Source organism: Sturnira hondurensis, unplaced genomic scaffold (genome assembly GCF_014824575.4).
Source record: "Sturnira hondurensis isolate 20B ecotype Veracruz unplaced genomic scaffold, ASM1482457v3 Scaffold0019234, whole genome shotgun sequence".
In the NCBI taxonomy this organism is placed as follows: Eukaryota; Metazoa; Chordata; class Mammalia; order Chiroptera; family Phyllostomidae; genus Sturnira; species Sturnira hondurensis.
This window is the reverse complement of record NW_028091865.1, coordinates 716,634-734,880: the sequence shown is the minus strand read 5'-3', so window position 1 is coordinate 734,880 and position 18,247 is coordinate 716,634. Positions and strand designations below refer to the sequence as shown.

Here is an 18,247-nt window from a genome sequence, read left to right as displayed (position 1 = left end):
AAGTCGCAACTACAGGCCGAGGAGAAGGAACCCGTCCCTCCGAGGCCCCATCGCCGTGTGGCGCGCCCTGGCGCTCCTTCCGCAGGGAACACGCGTGCGCGCTCCCAGAGGGAACCCTGCCTCTCGGATGCACCCCAGAGGGTCTTGAACCAGATGCGCGATGGCGTTTACTGTGGGGTAACAGCTGTTCAAAGTGACTGCGTATTAAACACCAGAAAAGTGGCATTCTGTGTATTCTTGTCTTGTCTGCCGTATCGTGAGTCTTTCCCGCCCCCTTCAAGAGTTCCCTTGGTGGACCCGGTCCTGGTAAGGGTCTTGGTGCTTTGGGCCCAAGGCTATTTTTGCGTCTGATGCTTTAAAGGTCTGTTTTTCCCCAGAATCACTTTCCTGGGGGGTGAAATTCTCCCTTTTCAACGAAACACGACGGACACAATCAATTCTACATGATCTCCACGCATACTCTTACCCTTGAGGGTTGTTGGGGATTTCCTGGGCTATTCCACCAGTTACAATTACTTTTAACTAGTGTCTGTTGTTGTTGTCGTTGGTTTGGAAAGTGGAGACCCGTCTGTCCTTCCGGGTGCGCCTTCGGATGGCACCTGAGCAGGTGAGCCGTGTGGACGTGACCCATCTCAGCGACCCACGGTGCCCTGCCTGGATCCCCCAACCACATCAGAGGCGCAGAGCAGAGGCGCCTCTTTCGGTCACCAGCTGTGTGTGCGTTTAGAAAGTCGGGTGTGGAAGGACGTGGCTTAAGCCGTGCCTTCTCCTTGAGGGACGGTGACCACGGCTAATCGAAGACCCTTGGCTGTGAGCGCTCCCGGGAAGGGGCATCCGGCTGGGGCCAGTGCCGAGGGCTTTGGGACTTGTCCTCTGTCTGCTCCTGGGCGGGAAAAACCAACCCCAAGACCCAGCTTGTAAAAAATACATTGATTTGAGAGAGAGAGAAACATCGATTGGTTGCCTCCCACGTCTGCCCTGACTGGGCAGCTGCTGGCTGTCGTATATAGCAGCAGCTCAGACTTCATTTTTGTTGTTGTTCACTTGTGAGGGTGTTTTATGTAACGCGTGAAAGAGTTTCTCCTTGGAGACACTTGTAGAATCCCACGGGATTGCATGTGAGGAGGACGGGGGTGAAACCTTGCAAGTTCGCTGCCCGCATTGACGACTTGCAAGTCTGTGGTCGCTGGGCCACGGGAAGAGACTGATAACAGAAGCACCTTGGGTCTCCCTAATCTGCTGTGTCTTTAGCTCTGTGCTACTCACGGCGATTAGTGAATTCCCCATCACTGTCAGGACACAGAGCAGCCCCGTCCCCACCAGGAGCCTCTGCCGGCCTTTCTGCAGCTGCACCCACCACCTTTTCCCGTCACCCCACACATCAGCCCGGCAACCGCTGGTACCCTCTCTCTCCGTCCGACTTCCTCATGTCGACCAGGCCTCGTAAATCGGGGCCCACACCACGGAGCCCTTTCTGAAGCTGCTCCCCCAATTCCTCGTAGCTTCATCCAGGTCATTGCTGGACCAGGGTCTGGCCGCTCCCTTTCGGAGAGCACCCGAGAGCCATCTCCCGGGAGCTGGCGATGCTGCTCCGATAAACATCGGCAGTGAGTGTCTTTTATGTGTTTGCGAACCCGCGGCTGTGCCTCGGGGGCATTAGTCGTTGGAAGTGGGCGGATTGTCCGGAGCACGGGCAGCTCTGCGTAAACAGCCGTGGCCCCCTCGTCGGCTGGGGAGATAACCATCTCCGTGGAGAATTCATCCCGTGTGCAAGCATCCCATGTTTCGGGGGGTGAACCCATTCCGAGGAGCACAAACTGTTCTCGTTTGTTGACGAAGCTGCGAACTTTACTTCTATTTTTCCGAGAGCTCTTTCTATACCGAAAAAAATATGGGACCTGTACCATGTGGCCTGCCTTTGGCCTGTGACCTGTGTTATTGGTGGTGATTTTGGCTCTACAGAATTAAATATTTTTATGTGGTCAGAGGGGTAGAATTTTTCCTCCAAGGCTTGTGCCTGTTCCTTAGAAAAGTCATCTTTGCTATGAAATCATCCATCCCCCCCAAAACAACATTTTCTTCTTTTTAATAGACTGAATTTTTTTTGACCCTCACCTGTGGATATATTGATTGATTTTAGAGAGACAAGGGAGGGGGGAGAGAGAGACCAAGACAGAGAGGTAACGATGTGAGAGAAGCAGCGATCGGTTGCCTCCGGTACGTGCCCCGACTGGGGATTGAACCCACACCCATTTGGGTGGATGGGACCACACTCCAACCCACGGAGCTGCCTGGCCAGGGCTAACTTTCCCCTTTTGCTTGGTAGGGCATTGGTTTCATTTTGCTGATGTTTCAAGAGCTCTTTCCATAGGAGGGAATTAGCCCTTTGACTACACCACGTTAAAAAACAAACAGTAGAACTTGTCTAGTCCCGTCCATGTTGACTTACAATGAGGAAGGTCTTTCTTATTGGGAGATTGCTGGCTTTTTCATGGTTTGACCTTTTTCACGTGGAAGTCTCTTCTGACGAGGACGACCAGGTATGCTTCTCCTTGACTCTCTCTCCAGGGGGGTGTGCAGGTGTGCAAACATATATGGACAAGTTTGCCTTTGCTCCTGTCACCGCAGGCCCCAGTCCCTGGGGCCGGGCCGTCCCCAGGGCGACAGGCAGGGTCCCGACGGAGGTGGTGGCGGCGGGGTGGGGTCCAGCAGCGTTGCTCGGGGGTCTTTCTCCCTCGGAGACCACTCAGGGCTGCCGGTGGGGATTCTGTGGGTGGCAATGCAAGAGGAACCGCGAAGATCGCAGCCCGCTCCGGGCGTCGGATCCTGGGCTCCTGAACCTCACTTTGATTTTCCTTTTTTTTCTTTCTGCAGCCTTCCCCCACCAAGCTGGCCGGGTTGCCATAGTGACCGGCGGCACGGAAGGCATCGGCTACGCTACCTGCAGGCGGCTGGCGCGGCTCGGCATGCACGTGGTCCTAGGTGAGGATTTCCGTGCTTGTCCGTGGTGGCGGGGGGTGGGGGGTGGAGGACTGGGCGCAGGCCGATGCAGGGCGGTAACCCCTGGCCTGCTCAGAGAAAGAACAGCAGTGGGAAGGCGTGAGGAGTCGTGTTCAAAAACAAAGACAGAAAATATGACCCTCTTTGGGGTAAGGACGCTGGTTCTGTGGTAATGTGGATCATGCAGTTTTTTAGTGTGGTTCACTAAGGAAAAAAAAAAAAGCAATAAAGCTGAATGACTTCGCCAGAGCCAATGTCACAAACGACCCCAGACGGAGTGGCTCAAAGAACAGACATCTCTCCCTCCCCGGCCTGCAGGCTGGAGGCCGAGACCCAGGGGTGGGCAGGGCTGGCCCCTCCTGAGGCCCCTCTCCTGGGCGTGTGGACGGCCGTCTTCCCCCGTGTCCAGACATGGGCGTCCCTCTGGGGGTGTCTGTGTCCCCACCTCCTCTTCTTCCAAGGACCCCGGTCCTGTGGGATCAGGCAGGGCCACCCCAGGGACCCCATTTCACCTTCGTCACCTCTTTCTAAAGTTCATTTCCAAGCGCTTTCCCATCCTGAGGTCCTGGGGATCAGAGCTCCAACCTGTGGATTTGGGGGGCCACAGTTCAGCCCACGTCAGAATCGGAACCTATGTTTCGGATAGCAGCTTCTTCTGTCGCTAGGCCTTACAGACGCTCTATTTTCCATTCTTCTTTTCAAAAATCTCTCAGAGCTTATCTTGGTCCGTAACTCCTCTTTGAAAACAAGGAAACGTTCTCCGGCCCCCAAAGTGGACACCATTCAGACGGACCCCTTTTGCTGTGGTTCCTGGTCCCGGTCAGTCGGGGGTAGAATTGTTACTCCGCTGGGGAAGAGGGGTATGTGGAGATTAGCTTTGGGAAAAGACCTGAGTCGGATTAAATGCTCTATGCACCTGGTCGGCACTGAACTGCGGCCTTTTGCGATGACGGTTTGTACGCGAACCCTACGGAGCGGGTTTTCCGTGTCCCGAACGGCTTTCCCTGCCCACTGTCTGGCCCGTCATCACCCACACTCACTCACGTCTTCATTCTCGATTCGTTTCTCATTCTCCCTCTTCCTTTCCCCGCCGCCAGTGGACCGTGGAGGACAGTGACCGGTGACTCGGGGAGAGGACTTACACGCCCGTGCGTCCCGGCCTTCCCTGGCTCCGTCCACAGCTGCATTTCCCCTTGTCTGGTCCTCGGTGTCACCCGACGCCCAAACCGGCCAACGAAAACCCCATAACCTTACAAACCAATTATGTTGACGTGCAGATGTGAAGAATACACGAGAAAACCCCCGAGGAGCCGTGTCCTCGTACACGTCAAATCTTTGTACAAAGACTGACGTGGCGTCCTGGGGAGGTTGGGAAGTGTATGTTTTGGAGCTGTGATGATCTTAAACTTGGTTTCGAGGCATCTTCGGCCAGTGACGCCTGGTATGAAAATGTGTAGTATAGCCCTGGCCGGGTGGCTCAGTGGGTTGGAGCACGGCCCCATACACCAAAAGGTGATGGGTTCAAGTCCCAGTCAAGATGCCTACGAGAAATAACCAATCACAGTTTTTCCTCTGACATCAATGTTCCTCTCTCTCTCTCTCTCTCTCTCCAATCAGTACATATATCTTCGGGTGAGGATTTTTTTTTAAAAAAAGATAGGGCTGTGAACACAGGTGAGCAAGCCTGGGCCCCCCACAGCCCCAAGGACGAAGCTGTGGCTATTACCACCTCATTGAGGGGGTGCCGGTTGGGCGTCCCATTCCTGGGTTGTGGGCACCAAACGTTTCTTATTNTCAGTGGGTTGGAGCACGGCCCCATACACCAAAAGGTGATGGGTTCGAGTCCCAGTCAAGATGCCTACGAGAGATAACCAATCAAAGTTTTTCCTCTGACGTCAATGCCCCCCCCCCTCCAATCAGTACATATATCTTTGGGTGAGGATTTTTTTTTAAAAAAAGATAGGGCTGTGAACACAGGTGAGCAAGCCTGGGCCCCCCACAGCCCCAAGGACGAAGCTGTGGCTGTTACAACCTCATTGAGGGGGTGCCGGTTGGGCGTTGGTTCCTGGGTTGTCGGCACCAAATGTTTCTTATTTTCTGACTTAAATTGAGAGGGGGCCCTGCATCCTCGCCTCCCCCACTGTCTGCTTCCCGCTCCCCCCCCCGCCCCCCGCACACTGAGCTGCTAACGCTTTAGCTTGGCCACTTGCGTGGGTCCCAGTCCCGACGCCCCATCCCTTTGACCAACCATGCCATTGTCCCTGCTGTCTGTGACTTTGGATAACTGCACAGAGGCCGGCGGGGACCACTCTTCATTCCGCATGACCGTTTGATTAACGGTCACTTCCAGCCCCCTGATCGCGAGACACCTGTGGTGGCAGCCTGGGCCCTCCGTGAGGGGGGAGGGCGCGTGGGCCCCAACCCGCTGCCAGCCAGCGCTTCTGTGTCCCGGCGTCCGTGCCAGCGTTTCCAGGCTGGGGTGCGCCCTGCCGTTCCCGTGTTGCCTGCCGCCCCTGAAAGGTGCCTGAGCCGCGGGCAGGTCGGCAGGACCCGAAGGTTCGGGGAGCCATTTCTGGCTCACGTCCAGGTGACCTGCCCACTCACGGTGGGTGTCCTTCTCCTCGCAGCTGGAAACGACACAGCCAAAGCGGAAGGAGCTGTCCGGAGCATAAAGGAAGAGACGCTGAATGACAAAGGTAACCCCCGTCGCCCGCGGCTGGGCTCCCCGGTGGTCAGATGGGGGGGGGGTCGCGCCCGCGGCCGACCCCCCGTGAGGCTAGCATGGGAACAGGCTGGTGGACGGGGCCTCGGCGGGCGGCTCGCCCATTTCCCGGGGGACGTGTTGCATGCCGTTTTACACAGTCTGAGTGAATTAAAGCAAAGACAGTCGCCGAAAGACTTGTCAGGAGCAAAGGCCTGTGTGGGGCCGCGTGGGGCCACGTAAAAAGTGTCGGTGCTGTTCGCAACGATGGGACGCCGGCTCCTGTTTTCGGCGGGGAAGCGTGTTCTGGGGGCCTCGTTTCCGTGACTCGGTGGCTCGTTTCCGCTCTGTACGCTGAAAGTCAGGCTTCGGTGCGTACGCGGAAGGGCACGTCTTGGTCCGCGTTTCTGTTCTGGGCAGGGGCCGCCAGGGCCGTTGGAGGGAGGCGACGATGCCCGGTCCCTCTGGGGAGCGGCGACGTCCCCCTTGTCACAGCCACTGAGTTTCTGGGAGAGACAGACCCTCCCGGGCGGAAGGCTGGCTGTGTGTCGTGGGTGAGGTCGGTTCTGCATTGGTCCTCCTGCTTCTCGGATGAGGGCATGCAAAGGGTGCGGTGGAGGTCTCGGTCTCAGGCTCGGCGTGGTCTGGGAGTGGACACGGGGCGCCGGGACAGGACTGGACGGAGCCGGGTGACCGTGGGGCCTGCGGCACCAGTGTTCCAAGCGGGGGACCCATGGCCGGTGCTCACCACGCACAGAATGAGTGGAAGCGTCGGGAGGTCTGAGCCCGCAGGACCCTGGTCACTCCCACAGGACCCAGGAGTCGGCCCTGGGGGGTGGACTGGCCTTCAGTTCCACACACACACACACACACCATGTAACTGAATCTCGTGTGCCCCGAACCACGGGCAGGAGTGATGCCGTCCGTGTTTACGACATTCATAACCCTGCTCAGACTGGCTCCTTTCACGGCCCCTCCACGCCTCGTCATGGTTCGAGCGCTGGTTTCTCAAGGGGCAGAGCCCCCCTCTCCACGGGACGTTAAATGCTTTTCAGTCCGCGTGTCCCCCTGCTGAGTGGAATAATGGTCAGTGGGCTTCTCCGGGGGGAGGAGAGTTTCAGGACAAAGTCCTCCCTTTTCACACCCTCCATTGCTCCCAAGGCAACTGGGGGTCAGGGTGAGAGTTTGGGGGGAGGGTCAGGGTCCTAGGTAGGGACAGAGGTTGGGGTTGCGGCTTAGAGTTATGGCTAGAGGTTCAGTCAGGGATAGAGTCAGAGGGGAAGCTTGGAACACGGAGTTAGAACTTGGTGCAGGGTTAGGTTTACAGGTTAGGGTTTAGGGTCAGGGTTAAGGTTAGGACTAGGGTTACAGTCAGGGTCCCAGTTAAGGTGCGGGACAGGGTGAGCTTTAGACTTAAGGTCAGGTCAAGGTTAGTGTCAGGGTCAGAGCTTGGAGGTCAGAGGCTGGGGTCAGGGTCAGGGTCAGAGCACTGAGTGCTTCCATCTGACGGCCAAACGGTGGAGCTGAGGCCCCCCCCCCTGCCGATTCAGCCCCACAGCAACATTTCTCCGTTCCGCCCACGTGGGCCGTGGTACAAGTTAATTACCGGGATCATTGTTGAGTGCTTTCCGCCAGGCGTGCTGTCTGCGCCATGTAACAGATAAGAAGACGTGCTGGGGGAAGGGGGGAGGGGGAAGGGTGGCTTTGTCAGCCACTGAGATGTGCGCGTGTCTGGCCACTGTCCCGGTCCCGGGCGCTGAGGAGAACGCAGGCAGCAGCCGGCAGGACGGCCCCTCGGAGGCCACGCCGAGCCCCGCTCACCAGGGGGGGTGGCGTCTGCCCCCACCACAGGCCCTAGGTGCAGCCGCGCCCACCCGACCGGCCCATGTGTGCCCCCTGCCAGCGGCGTGCCACCCTGTGAGGTCCGGCTGTGCAGCTGTGACAGAAACTCCCGTTATTCCACAGAGGCCTCTGCGTTCAGCTGTCGGTTTTAATTTTTTCATTTATTGATGGGAGAGAGACGTCCATGTCTTGTTCCACTTCTTTATGCATTCATCGGTGAATTCTTGTGTGTGCCCCGACCAGGGGTCGAACCCACAACCTTGGCGTGTCGACTGGGGCCATGCTCCAACCCACCGAGCAACCCGGCCGGGACCTAGGCATGACTGAGTGTCACTGGATAAAGCTGTCCTTGATGAAGCAGTGGTCAGGGGGAAATTTGGAGTGATTTCCTGTGTTTTTCACCCTCCAGACAGGGCACCTGCCGGGTGAGGTACCCAGGAGAGCTCCTTTACCATGTGTTCCCCCGAATGTGTCATCAAGTCCCCCCGGGGTGCAGCTTGAGCCTCCCCTGGCCTGCCCAGAACAGGAAGGAAGGTCCCCTGTGAACCCTGGCTCATTCAGGGCGAGTGGAGGAGACTCCTTTCTCAAGGCAGTGAGCCCTCGGGCCAGGGCCCCGCGCCCTTTTCCGCGACTGGGAATTCCCATGCACTCGTGACACCGTCTCGGGGAACGAGGGTACCAGTGGTAGACTCTTGGGTAAGATGTTGGGTTCGTTTGAGCAGAGTTTAGGAGGGACTGAGATACGCTCTCGGCCCACGCCGATGGCCCTGTGAACGGCGTTAACGATGACTCTGTAGGACTCGCTCTCCTGTGTGACCCCAAAGATTGTCCCCGCCACAAATGCTGGGACGACACCAGTCCTGTCCCCGTGGTGGCCCCCTCTGTCCTGCTCTGCCCCCTCTGAGAGTGAGGCCCCAGGAGCCGCCTGTTCATAATACGTTTTCCCGGTGAAAGTGGAGTTCCCGAGTGCCCACCCTCACATTCATTGTTCAGAAGCTGCCGTTTTACAGCGTGTAGGCTGACAAGATTGAGCGCCGGGAAGGAACTTGTGTACAAAGAGTAGACACGAATTAAGCGAGCACCTGTGGAATACAGCGAAAATACAGAGACCATTTATGTTGCTCTCTGTTCTTGAACGGGGAAACGGGGAAAAATTATGGCTGACTGAGCACCCAGGGGAAGGACATCAACATTAGGATGGAGGCTATGGAAGTAATAAATAATATTCTAATGCAGAACTCAAACACTGGAACAAGGAAGAGGAAGTATCGTCTAATAAAAAATGTGATTTATTTGGGGGCAAAAAGGAATGAATGGTTTCTTGATTCTGGGCTAATACATTTGATAACCAGAATGTCTCATTTAACAACAACAAAAAAAGAGAACTGTTTGTCCTGGCTGGTGTAGCTCGGTGGATTGAGCCCTGGCCTGCAAACAAAGGGTCACTGGTTCGATTCCCAGTCAGGGCACATGCCTGGGTTGTGCGGGCCAGGTCCCCAGTAGGGGGCACATGAGAGGCATCTACACATTGCTGTTTCTCTCCCTCTCTTTCTCTGTCCCTCCCCCCCTCTAAAAATAAATAAATAAAACCTCCTTTTTTTTAAAGCAGTTTTCCAAAGAGATGCAAATAAATCAGACATCACACCCAGAAGAGCAACATGCTTCAATAGCAAAAGTCAGGACTCTCGCCCGTGGTCGAGTTCCTAAATGCATTTTCCAAACCTCCAAGCATCATCCAGACCAGGAGCCTGCGCACTGCACACACCCTGTGAGAAATCTGGCCCTCCCCTTGTTTTTGTCAATAAAGTTTTATCGAAACATGGCTCCGCCCACTCATTCACTGCCGATGGATACAAGTTGAAGACTTCAGGGTGCTGATGGTGGTGATGATACTGGTGGAGATGGTTCCTGATGTCTTCTTTACCGTAGCGCCCATCACACAAAATCACAGACATCCGGAGGTGACACCCAGAGGCGTTCATGGGCCCCTGGGGAGACCCAGCTACCCTCGGGCACCAATGTCCCCGTCGTGTCCCTGCCACTATGGTGGTGTCTCCGCTCTGCCCCCGGAGAGAGGCATTCCTTCTGTGGCTTCCCGTGCCCTGGGTTGCCGTCATTTTTAATTTCCGATCACTGTCACCCTGCAGGGTGGGAGAAGCTAATGGGTGGCTGTCTGTCTGTCATCGGCAATGGTGCTTCCTCAGTTCCTAACTCTCCTCGGGGTTGCACTGAACCTGGGTGACGTTCACTCAGACAGCAAGCCCGGGCGTTCCCAGGGAGCTCTTGTACCGTGGCTCTGCCCCTGGGCAAGGGGGTTCCTGGTGAGAAGTTGTATCTAGGGCAGCCTCTGTTGTTCTTCGGGCTTCTTTGTGTATCAAGCACACGCCCTGTGCGCGCACGGCCCCCACGCTCCCGGAAATGCACTGGGTTGAGGAAGTGTCGCCTCCCGGGGCGACGACAAATGGGGAACTCGGCCCACGCTTCCCCTTTGCTTATCTCGGCGCTGTCCTAGGAAGCCAACCTCTACCCTTGGGGCTGGAGCTTGCGTGCTATAAAGTCCTTATTTCTATAGCCCTTGCGTCCCGGCATCAATTGTGTCCAGGGTGATACTGGCCTGTGGACACCTGGGTGGTGGGGTGGGGCTTGTTCTCCAGGGAAATGCCCGTCCAAGAGAGTCGAGCTGCTCTTCATTGTGTCCAGAAGAGAGGGGACGGTAGGGACACTATAAAGGGATTCAAGGGTAGTGGCGGGTTCTCTCTCTCTCTCTCTGGTGAGCTGTTTTATTGAACTCTGAATTAACACAAATTCCACTCGCAATGGAAAGTGTTAGGCCGGGGGGAAAAGAATCTTTGCAGCCTGGCTGAGCTTGAGGACGGGACCTTGAGCCGAGGATGCTGGAAGCTTCTAGCAGGTAGAAAACATCACTGGGTCTCCCTCGCACAAACAAGAAGAGCTCTTGTTTCCAGCCGCGGACGTGGTGCGCCCTCTGCCACGGCACCCACGGGAACCTTCCGGATTGTCGCTGGAAATCTGGAGCCAACGTTTGAGCTTCTGCACTGGAAGGAAGGACAGATAGAAGCTCCACGTGTCCGCTCGTGGCTGGTGCCCCCCACGTCCCCTGGTGTGTGGAGGACAGAGCACTGCCTCCCAGCTCTCTCCCCGGCCGTCCAGAAGGGCGGTGACCCAGGATTTCAACACCAAGGGCCAGGATGCCAGGGTTGCCCGCTGGATGGAGGGACAGGGCGCTCAGCCAGTGAATTGCCCTCATAATTGGCCTAATGGCTTTTATTCTGCAAATGGGCCTCCGGGTTCATTAGGACCGCCATCCCCGCGGAGCCTGAGCTGATTTACGGGGAGCACAGGGTGCAGCCACAGCGCCTGGGCTCTCTGCGAAACAGGGCTCTCTCTCTGTCTTGCCTGCCTGGGGTCACCATCCTGCTAACCCCCCAGGAAGACTTCCAGAACAGCCACAGGCGCGACAAAATCTCCCCCCGCCCAGCCCACAGGGTGCTCATTTCATCGGAGAGAGGATCTCTGAGGGAATGGAAATGGCCTCCCCCGGGGGCGATTTCACTTTGTCTCCGCTCGTGCCGTCGACCTGCGTGAGATGACTTCCCAGCGGACAGGGCAGACACCACGGCAGCAGGCTCAGGGGGGTTCCCTGTCCCTTCGTCTGCACCCAGGACTCATTCGTTGTCCCCAACCTGCCCAGAGACCGGTGTCTGTCACAGGCACGGGGACCTCTGTTCAGTTCCCACCGGGGAGGACGCGTTCATGGCCTCTGGTGATATTTCCGCAGGTGTAACTAACGCACGCTTTCCATCGTCCGGTTTTCTTTCTCTCTCCCTGGTCCGACGCCAGGTCCGTCTGGTGGGGCTGGGACAGTGTCTGTGTGCGTGGCGCCTTTGACCACGGAGAGCTTTAGGTTGTGACAGGGTCACTAACCCACGCCCAAGCCGAGAACACCACAGAGAGCGACAGACTCATGGCGTTGCACGAGACCAGGTGAAAGGGACGTGCTGGACACCGAGTTGGGGTTTACTTTCCCTGCAATAGGGTCCTGGTGCTGCCACAGAGGCGTGTCCGTAACTGGGGGACTTAACCAAGCAAAATGTGTCACCGTCCTGGAGACCAGGGGTCCCAGGGCCGTGATCCCTCCACGGGCTGCAGGGAGGGTCCTTCCCCTGTTCCAGAAAAATGAAGCGACCAGACACCGAGGGTTGAGGAGCACCATCTTTATTTACGTGCACGGGCCCAGAGGAGGGTGATCTCCAAATTCTCGCCCCGAACAGAGGACTCCTGGGGTTTGTATAACCTGTAGGACCTTCCTGTCTACACAGCGGAAGCAGGTTACAGAAGCGGAATGCGGAAGTTAGACTCTCCTACGGGGCGTTCTTAGGCTAGTGGAAAAGGGGCTTTTCTCTATCATTCCCCCCCGTGGGTGCTTAGACAGCACTTTCGTCTGTCTCAGCCTCCAATAACGGGACGCTCTGCTCCTGTTGTTGCTGGAGCATGAGAATTCGGCTAGTGGTCTTCCATACTAGTGCTCCTTCTAACTGGCTGACTACTGTTCTGATGGCCCAGGGTCCTACGGTCATGACTCCTGCCACCAGGAGGATACTCCCGTCCCGGCCCTGGGCTGTAGTCTGTCTTTAAGTTCGTTTATGCGTTGTATGTTTTCTTTAACTAAGCCACTTTCATTAACAAAATAGCAACACTCTTCTCCTAGGAATATACAGGTCCCCCCCGCCCCCGTTCCTGGATTCAGAGCATTAATGAGGTTTCTTTCCTCATCATTTTTCTCCTCCTGTGATTAACTATTAGGAGGGGTTCTGAGGTTCCTTTCTCCTTCTGGAATCATATAAAGGACAATGGACGGAGGTCTCATCTTCTTGTAACTACTTCAGGCTGGACATGGACGTCGTCCTACCTACCCTTGGGTCAGGAGTACCCTGAAAGAGGAGGAGGTGGGTGCAGCACAGAGGGAGTCCTTCCTGCAAGGGGAAGGACCTTACAGGGTCCTGGTCAGTTGGCTGTCACCAGGAAGTCGCAGGCTTGGTGTCCAAAGGCTGGCATTACTGGACCGTTGGCCTTCTGATCAGGTCATATTCTGGAGGTGACAGATTAGGCAGGTCATAGGCATACGGCCTATGTAAACAGAAGAACACACAGATTAATTCACACAATAATTCCCAAACCAGTTGCGTGCCTGTGAGACTGTCTTTTGGGATGACATTCTATTGCAAGGTCCTTCCTGAAATGACATTTAACAGTGGCAATTTGACAGGTCCTTTGCACCTGTAAATTGTACATCTTTGGTGACATCACAAACCTGGTTTCAACTCTTAAATGAAAATTTAAGACAGTTAGCTGCGCCATTCTGATATCTAATACTGAGCATAGTGATTTTCCTAGAACTGTAATTTTTCTCCTTAAGATCACCCTCACTGTTATTATAAGGACTACTTTAGGTTCCACTTTTGATTTTGACTGTTTATTTGCATAAACACACCAAGAGCAGCCTGGATCACTTATGATCTTCAAATCCGCTTTGCTGGAACTCACACAGGGAACCTTCAGATTGACTTCTCAGTCCTCCCCTCAGGGCACAGAAGCAGAGCCACACATCCGCCATCTGGCTTTGCCTGTACCAGTCATTTTACTCAAATCCTCGAGCCTCTATTGTGCCTATAGGTTCCTTTTAGCCATCTTTCAGGAAGGCAACCTTCGTTCCTTCCCCGGAAAGACTGGCATGGACCGCACAACCAACCAATGTACCAGGTTTTACTCGTGGGCTTTTGCCAGCTTCACAGGTCAATCCCAGTTCCTCTGAGCTCTCTGGTAACGACCAGAACCCATACATGCCTCCTTCAGGTGTGACATTCCAGTCAAAGTCCTGGTTAACAAAACCACTATTAATGACTGGTCTTATTGGTTTTATGCAAAGAAACCTTACGTTACCATTATTCATTCCTTCAGAATGCCAAATTCTGGAGGGATCAGGTAGGGAGAAAAACGCAAACCTTGAAGGAAAATCTTTCTCCTAATACCCATTTAAGATGCATCTCTATGCCTTATACCTTCTATTACTAATATTACATAATTTCTTTGCAAAACTTTCACATTTCCATTTATTTTTATAACTTCCCACAGACTTTCTGCAATATTCATAAACCTTCTATAGCCTTTTTTCCTATCCAGATTTATCCATAAACTCAGTATCCGGCAGCTAAAAGCCCCTAGATTCGCAGGGACATTTTTCACCTTTCTGAATTATAGACCTTGCAAACACCCTATAAATCAGATGGTCAGCCTTGGACCTCAGTTCATGACCTTCAAAACCAGAGCCATTCCTACCAGAACTAGTTACACAGACAATCTGACTGCTGCAGGGTCCGCACAGCAGCAGCTCAGAGCTAAGCAGGTTTACAGAAGCAAGAAAGCAGGGCTACTGATAAGGTAATGTTCTTTTGTTCTTACTTCTTAGTTACTTAGTTGTTTACTCCTCTTTATCTTAGTGGCTCAGCAAACGGACTCAGTCCCTCTGACTTGTCTGGGCTTGTCTAAACAGGTCTCTTGCTACATCTCCCCCCTTTATCTATTCTGAGGATGGGAGGAGGTCTCCTAAACACTTTGGGGGCATTCCTAATTCTAAGCAGTGCCAGCAGCAGCAAATCTGTCCAAGGTCATCCAGTTTCCTTCTCAGTGAATGATTTTAGATCTCTGGCCAGGGCCTCTCTGAGGGGAATGGGAGTTTCTGAAGCTCTGTGGCAGTCTGGTCTGGGTCTAAGCCAGCTAGGCTGAGGGCTGTAGGCGCCTGTGACCCTGGTCTTTGTTGCCTGTCAGTGGGCTTTTTCTCTTCCCTTTCAGATACGGATACAGAACAAAATCCAAAACACAGAGTTCCAAAATAACACACAGGCCTCTTCTCACACCAGTGCGTCCACTGGTGGGGGACTCGAACCTCCCTTCCTGGTCTCGGGTCTGGTCCCTCCGCAAGTGAGGGCACGGTGATCGGACTCAGTCTAAGTTCCTGACTCCGATCAAATATTCTGGCTATGAGAGGTGATCAGTCTCTCCCTGGTCTCCGGTCCGGTTCCCGGGGCACTTACCAATTTCCAATTTGGCGCCTTCTGATTTTCGATAGATTGTGGTTCGAAATCCTCACTTCCCGTCTGGAGTTGCGGGTCGGGGCCTAAGAAATCTCAGGGCACGTGCTCCCCCGGTGTCCGGTCGGGCTACCGGCCGCCCGGCCCGCCCTGTCCAGCCAGCGGCAAATCAGCCCGAATTTATGTAAGGTCGCTTCCCGGTCAGGGAACCAAATGTTCCAGAAAAATGAAGCGACCAGACACCGAGGGTTGAGGAGCACCATCTTTATTTACGTGCACGGGCCCAGAGGAGGGTGATCTCCAAATTCTCAGCCCCGAACAAAGGGTTCCTGGGGTTTGTATAACCTGTAGGACCTTCCTGTCTACACAGCGGAAGCAGGTTACAGAAGCGGAATGCAGAAGTTAGACTCTCCTATGGGGCGTTCTTAGGCTGGCGGAAAAGGGACTTTTCTCTATCACCCCCACTTCCCGCTCCTGGGGCTCCAGGCGTCCCCGGGCTGGTGGCCGCGTCCCTCCCGTCTCTGCCTCCATCTCCACTTGGCTTCTCCTGTGGGTCTGCACCTCCTCTTCTGTCTCTTCTAAGGACCCTGTCACTGGACGCAGGGCCACCGTGACCCAGGACAACCTCCTCCCAGATCCTTCCCTCATCCCACCTGCCAACACCCTGTTTCCAGATGATGTCTCATGGGGGCCGCCATCGCCGTGGACTTGCGGGCTCTCGATCTGGAAATAGGAGGCCAGACGCTTTCTAATTTGGTAACACGAGAGACAGAGAGAGGGAGAGGAAGAAACACTCATTTTTGTGGTTCCACTTCCTGATCCATCAGGGGTAGCTTCTCGTTCGTGCCCTGACCAGGGGTCGAACCCACAACCTCGGCGTATCGGGACGACGCTCTAACCCACCGGGCCGCAGGCCAGGGCGGGAGTCAGACCCTTTCTGCCTGACGTCCCCTCTGCCTGACAGTAATAAAGACATCCTCCTCTGTAGGTGACAGGCAGTGGCCTGGTGGAGAACGCTGACTTGATGTTTCTTCCCCTCTGACCGTTCTCTTTTCTGCTTTGTGACAAGGGACACACACTCACCCACCCACCCACACCTGCAGTCACAATGCCTCAGACACAATGGCTGCATTCAGCCTGCCGTGGTGGCCAGCAGAAATGAGGCTTTGCGGAGCCCCCTGCCGCACGATCCGTAATTCCTTCTTTCTGTCTGAATCGGAGGCGGCGGGGAGAGGTTGTGGGGGGGAGCCCTTTCTTCAGGAAAACAGGACCCCAGGGGAAATTGCTCTTTTTATTTCTGTTTTCGCAAACACATTCTGAGCATAATGATGGGCCCGGGCGAGTGAGTAAAAAAATCGCAGAGAGGGACGTTTTATATCCTGTGTTGACTTTTTTTTTTTTTAATGAAAGACCCATTGAGGTTGCATTATTCCTGGGCCCCGATGAAATAGCAAACGCAAAAAGCAAACAAACCAATGCAAGGGCTGAGGAGTGTCCCTGCAGAAGAAGGCGGGGCCTCACGGGGGTTTCCGGAGAAACACACACAGCGAGAGGACGGAAGGGGTACCGTGGAAATGCCAGCTTTTCTGCCGGAAAAACGGGCTTCGTGGTTCTCTCCAACACTCGGGGCGAGGAACACACCGTCCGTTTCTGTTATGTTTATTTCATGGTAGTGGACGTGCGGTTTTCTGTTCCTTTCAGGTGCACACTGCACTGATTCAGCTCACGACCGATGAAAACACAGAATGAAACCTGGCCGTTCGCGGCCTCGGGGAGGGACCCAGAGGGCGTTGGGCTAAAAAGTCAGACACGAAAGGCGCCCGACAGTTTTTTCCTTTTGGCATTCTCAATATTTTCTCCTTTTCTGCATTTTCCTTACACATTGTTTAAATGTTTTCAGTGACAGTGGACATTTAATATTATTCCGGATGACTTTCGGATGTACAGCTGTCCTAGGCAGGGGCCGGCACAAATAACACCATTTTTTTTTATTACAAACTCTTTTATCACAAAGTCATAAGCATGTGATTCTGTAACGTAACACCGTTACCCTCAAGCACACCTTAGGACCTTTTAGGTGACATGTTCGAATCAGAACTGTAAATTATTACCGCCCTATGACGACCCTACCACCCACACGCACGCAGGCGTTCCTTCCGCCTGACCCTGGGTTTTACAAAAGTTCCCCCCGATACACTCCTTTTGGGCTCTGTGTTCTCTGAGTCATGACCTGCTGCTGCCGACCAGCAGGCTCACCTGGCCGCGGGGCCATGCGTCTCACCTGGACGCATGGGATCTGTGCCCTTACAAGACCCCGCTTGAAACTCACCTGGGCTTTGTGGGACCCGCGGTCGGCCGGGTTCTGCACAGTCAGCACCTCCGGAGCAGGGTAGGTAGCGTGGGCTGTTTTTGGAAGCCTCTGGTTATTTTTAAACACAACCAGATGTTGGTATTTGGGAGGGTGGTGGACGTTCATCTGGGCTGGGCAGGCGGGTGGCCGGCGGGGCCGCCGGTGCAGAGGACATCTTCCTCTCGCTCACTCCCTGCTCGGCTCTCCACCGAGGCCCGTCCTGTCTCTTTCCGTCCCAGACGAAACTCCTTTCATCCGCGGGGCTTTTGCCCTTCACCCTTCACACCCAGCCCCCCAAACCTCCCCTCTGACTGCCTGATGACCCAGCAATTTCACTTCTGGGCATATAAACCCTGTGAAACACAAGAGGGAAAAACCACACGCAGCCCGATGTTCACAGCAGTCTCCTTCACAATGGCCGAGATCGGCAGACACCCCAAGGGCCCACCAATACACGAATAGGTGAAAAAAAAGACCGCAGCGCGTGTACGGAAAACCTTCCCAAAGACGGGGTCCGGGCCCGCATCTCGCCTACACGAAGGGCCTTCTTCATCCCGTAGCAACCCCTTGCGGGTCGGGGTGCCCGGAAATTTTTCTCGGTGGAAGACTGGCGAGGGGGGAAAGAGGCAGGAGGTGGTGGAGGAACGCCGTGTCCCTGTGCGGCACCGTTATCGAGTCTCAGCAGGTTGCGAGTTAGCTTCCGATGGTGCGTGCGTGCGTGCGAGCTGAGGCATTTCCCGCCCCGGCGGCCTCCTCTGCCGTCATTTCGCTATGACGTGAACAAATGACTATGGACCTCAGGCCAGCGGGAGGAACTTGAAAGACTGTTTCGGCGTGGTGGAACGGTTCTTCATCTGTTCTTGTCCAGAAAAAAAGACACGTGTTTTCTGCTCCTGTTTCCCGTCCCCAGATGAGGCAACCCCGAGACACCAACTCCCTAAAGGGATGGCGTCTGTCTGTCTGTCTGATGAAGGACGGGGTGCAGGGAGGGCGGGGGCCGAGTGTGGGCAGCTTCGTTCTTGCCAGGGTGAAGACCCATTGATCTCAGGTGAGGTGGCCTCTTCCCAAACACGGGCAATGTCTGCCTGTGTCTGACATGGCCACGCTCCGGTTGGAAGTGGGTCATGGGCATCTTCCCCAAACCTCACAGTCAGCTTTGCGGGAGGCTGAGCTGACTCAGTGCCCCTTCCCCCCGCGCTGTGCAAGCCAGTGCCAAGGATGGATGGTGTTGGAAGGGCCCAGAGG

General features: G+C 55.0%; 1 protein-coding gene across 1 annotated transcript in view; it reads left to right on the top strand.

Moving 5' to 3' along the window:
* The window catches only part of DHRSX (dehydrogenase/reductase X-linked), a 63,021-nt gene that overhangs the window by 7,110 nt on the left and 37,664 nt on the right, over window positions 1-18,247 (top strand). The window contains exons 2-3 of the mRNA XM_037027688.1: window positions 2,875-2,982; window positions 5,628-5,696. Of these exons, the coding sequence (XP_036883583.1) occupies window positions 2,875-2,982; window positions 5,628-5,696 (177 nt within the window). The remainder of the gene's footprint in view (window positions 1-2,874; window positions 2,983-5,627; window positions 5,697-18,247) is intronic.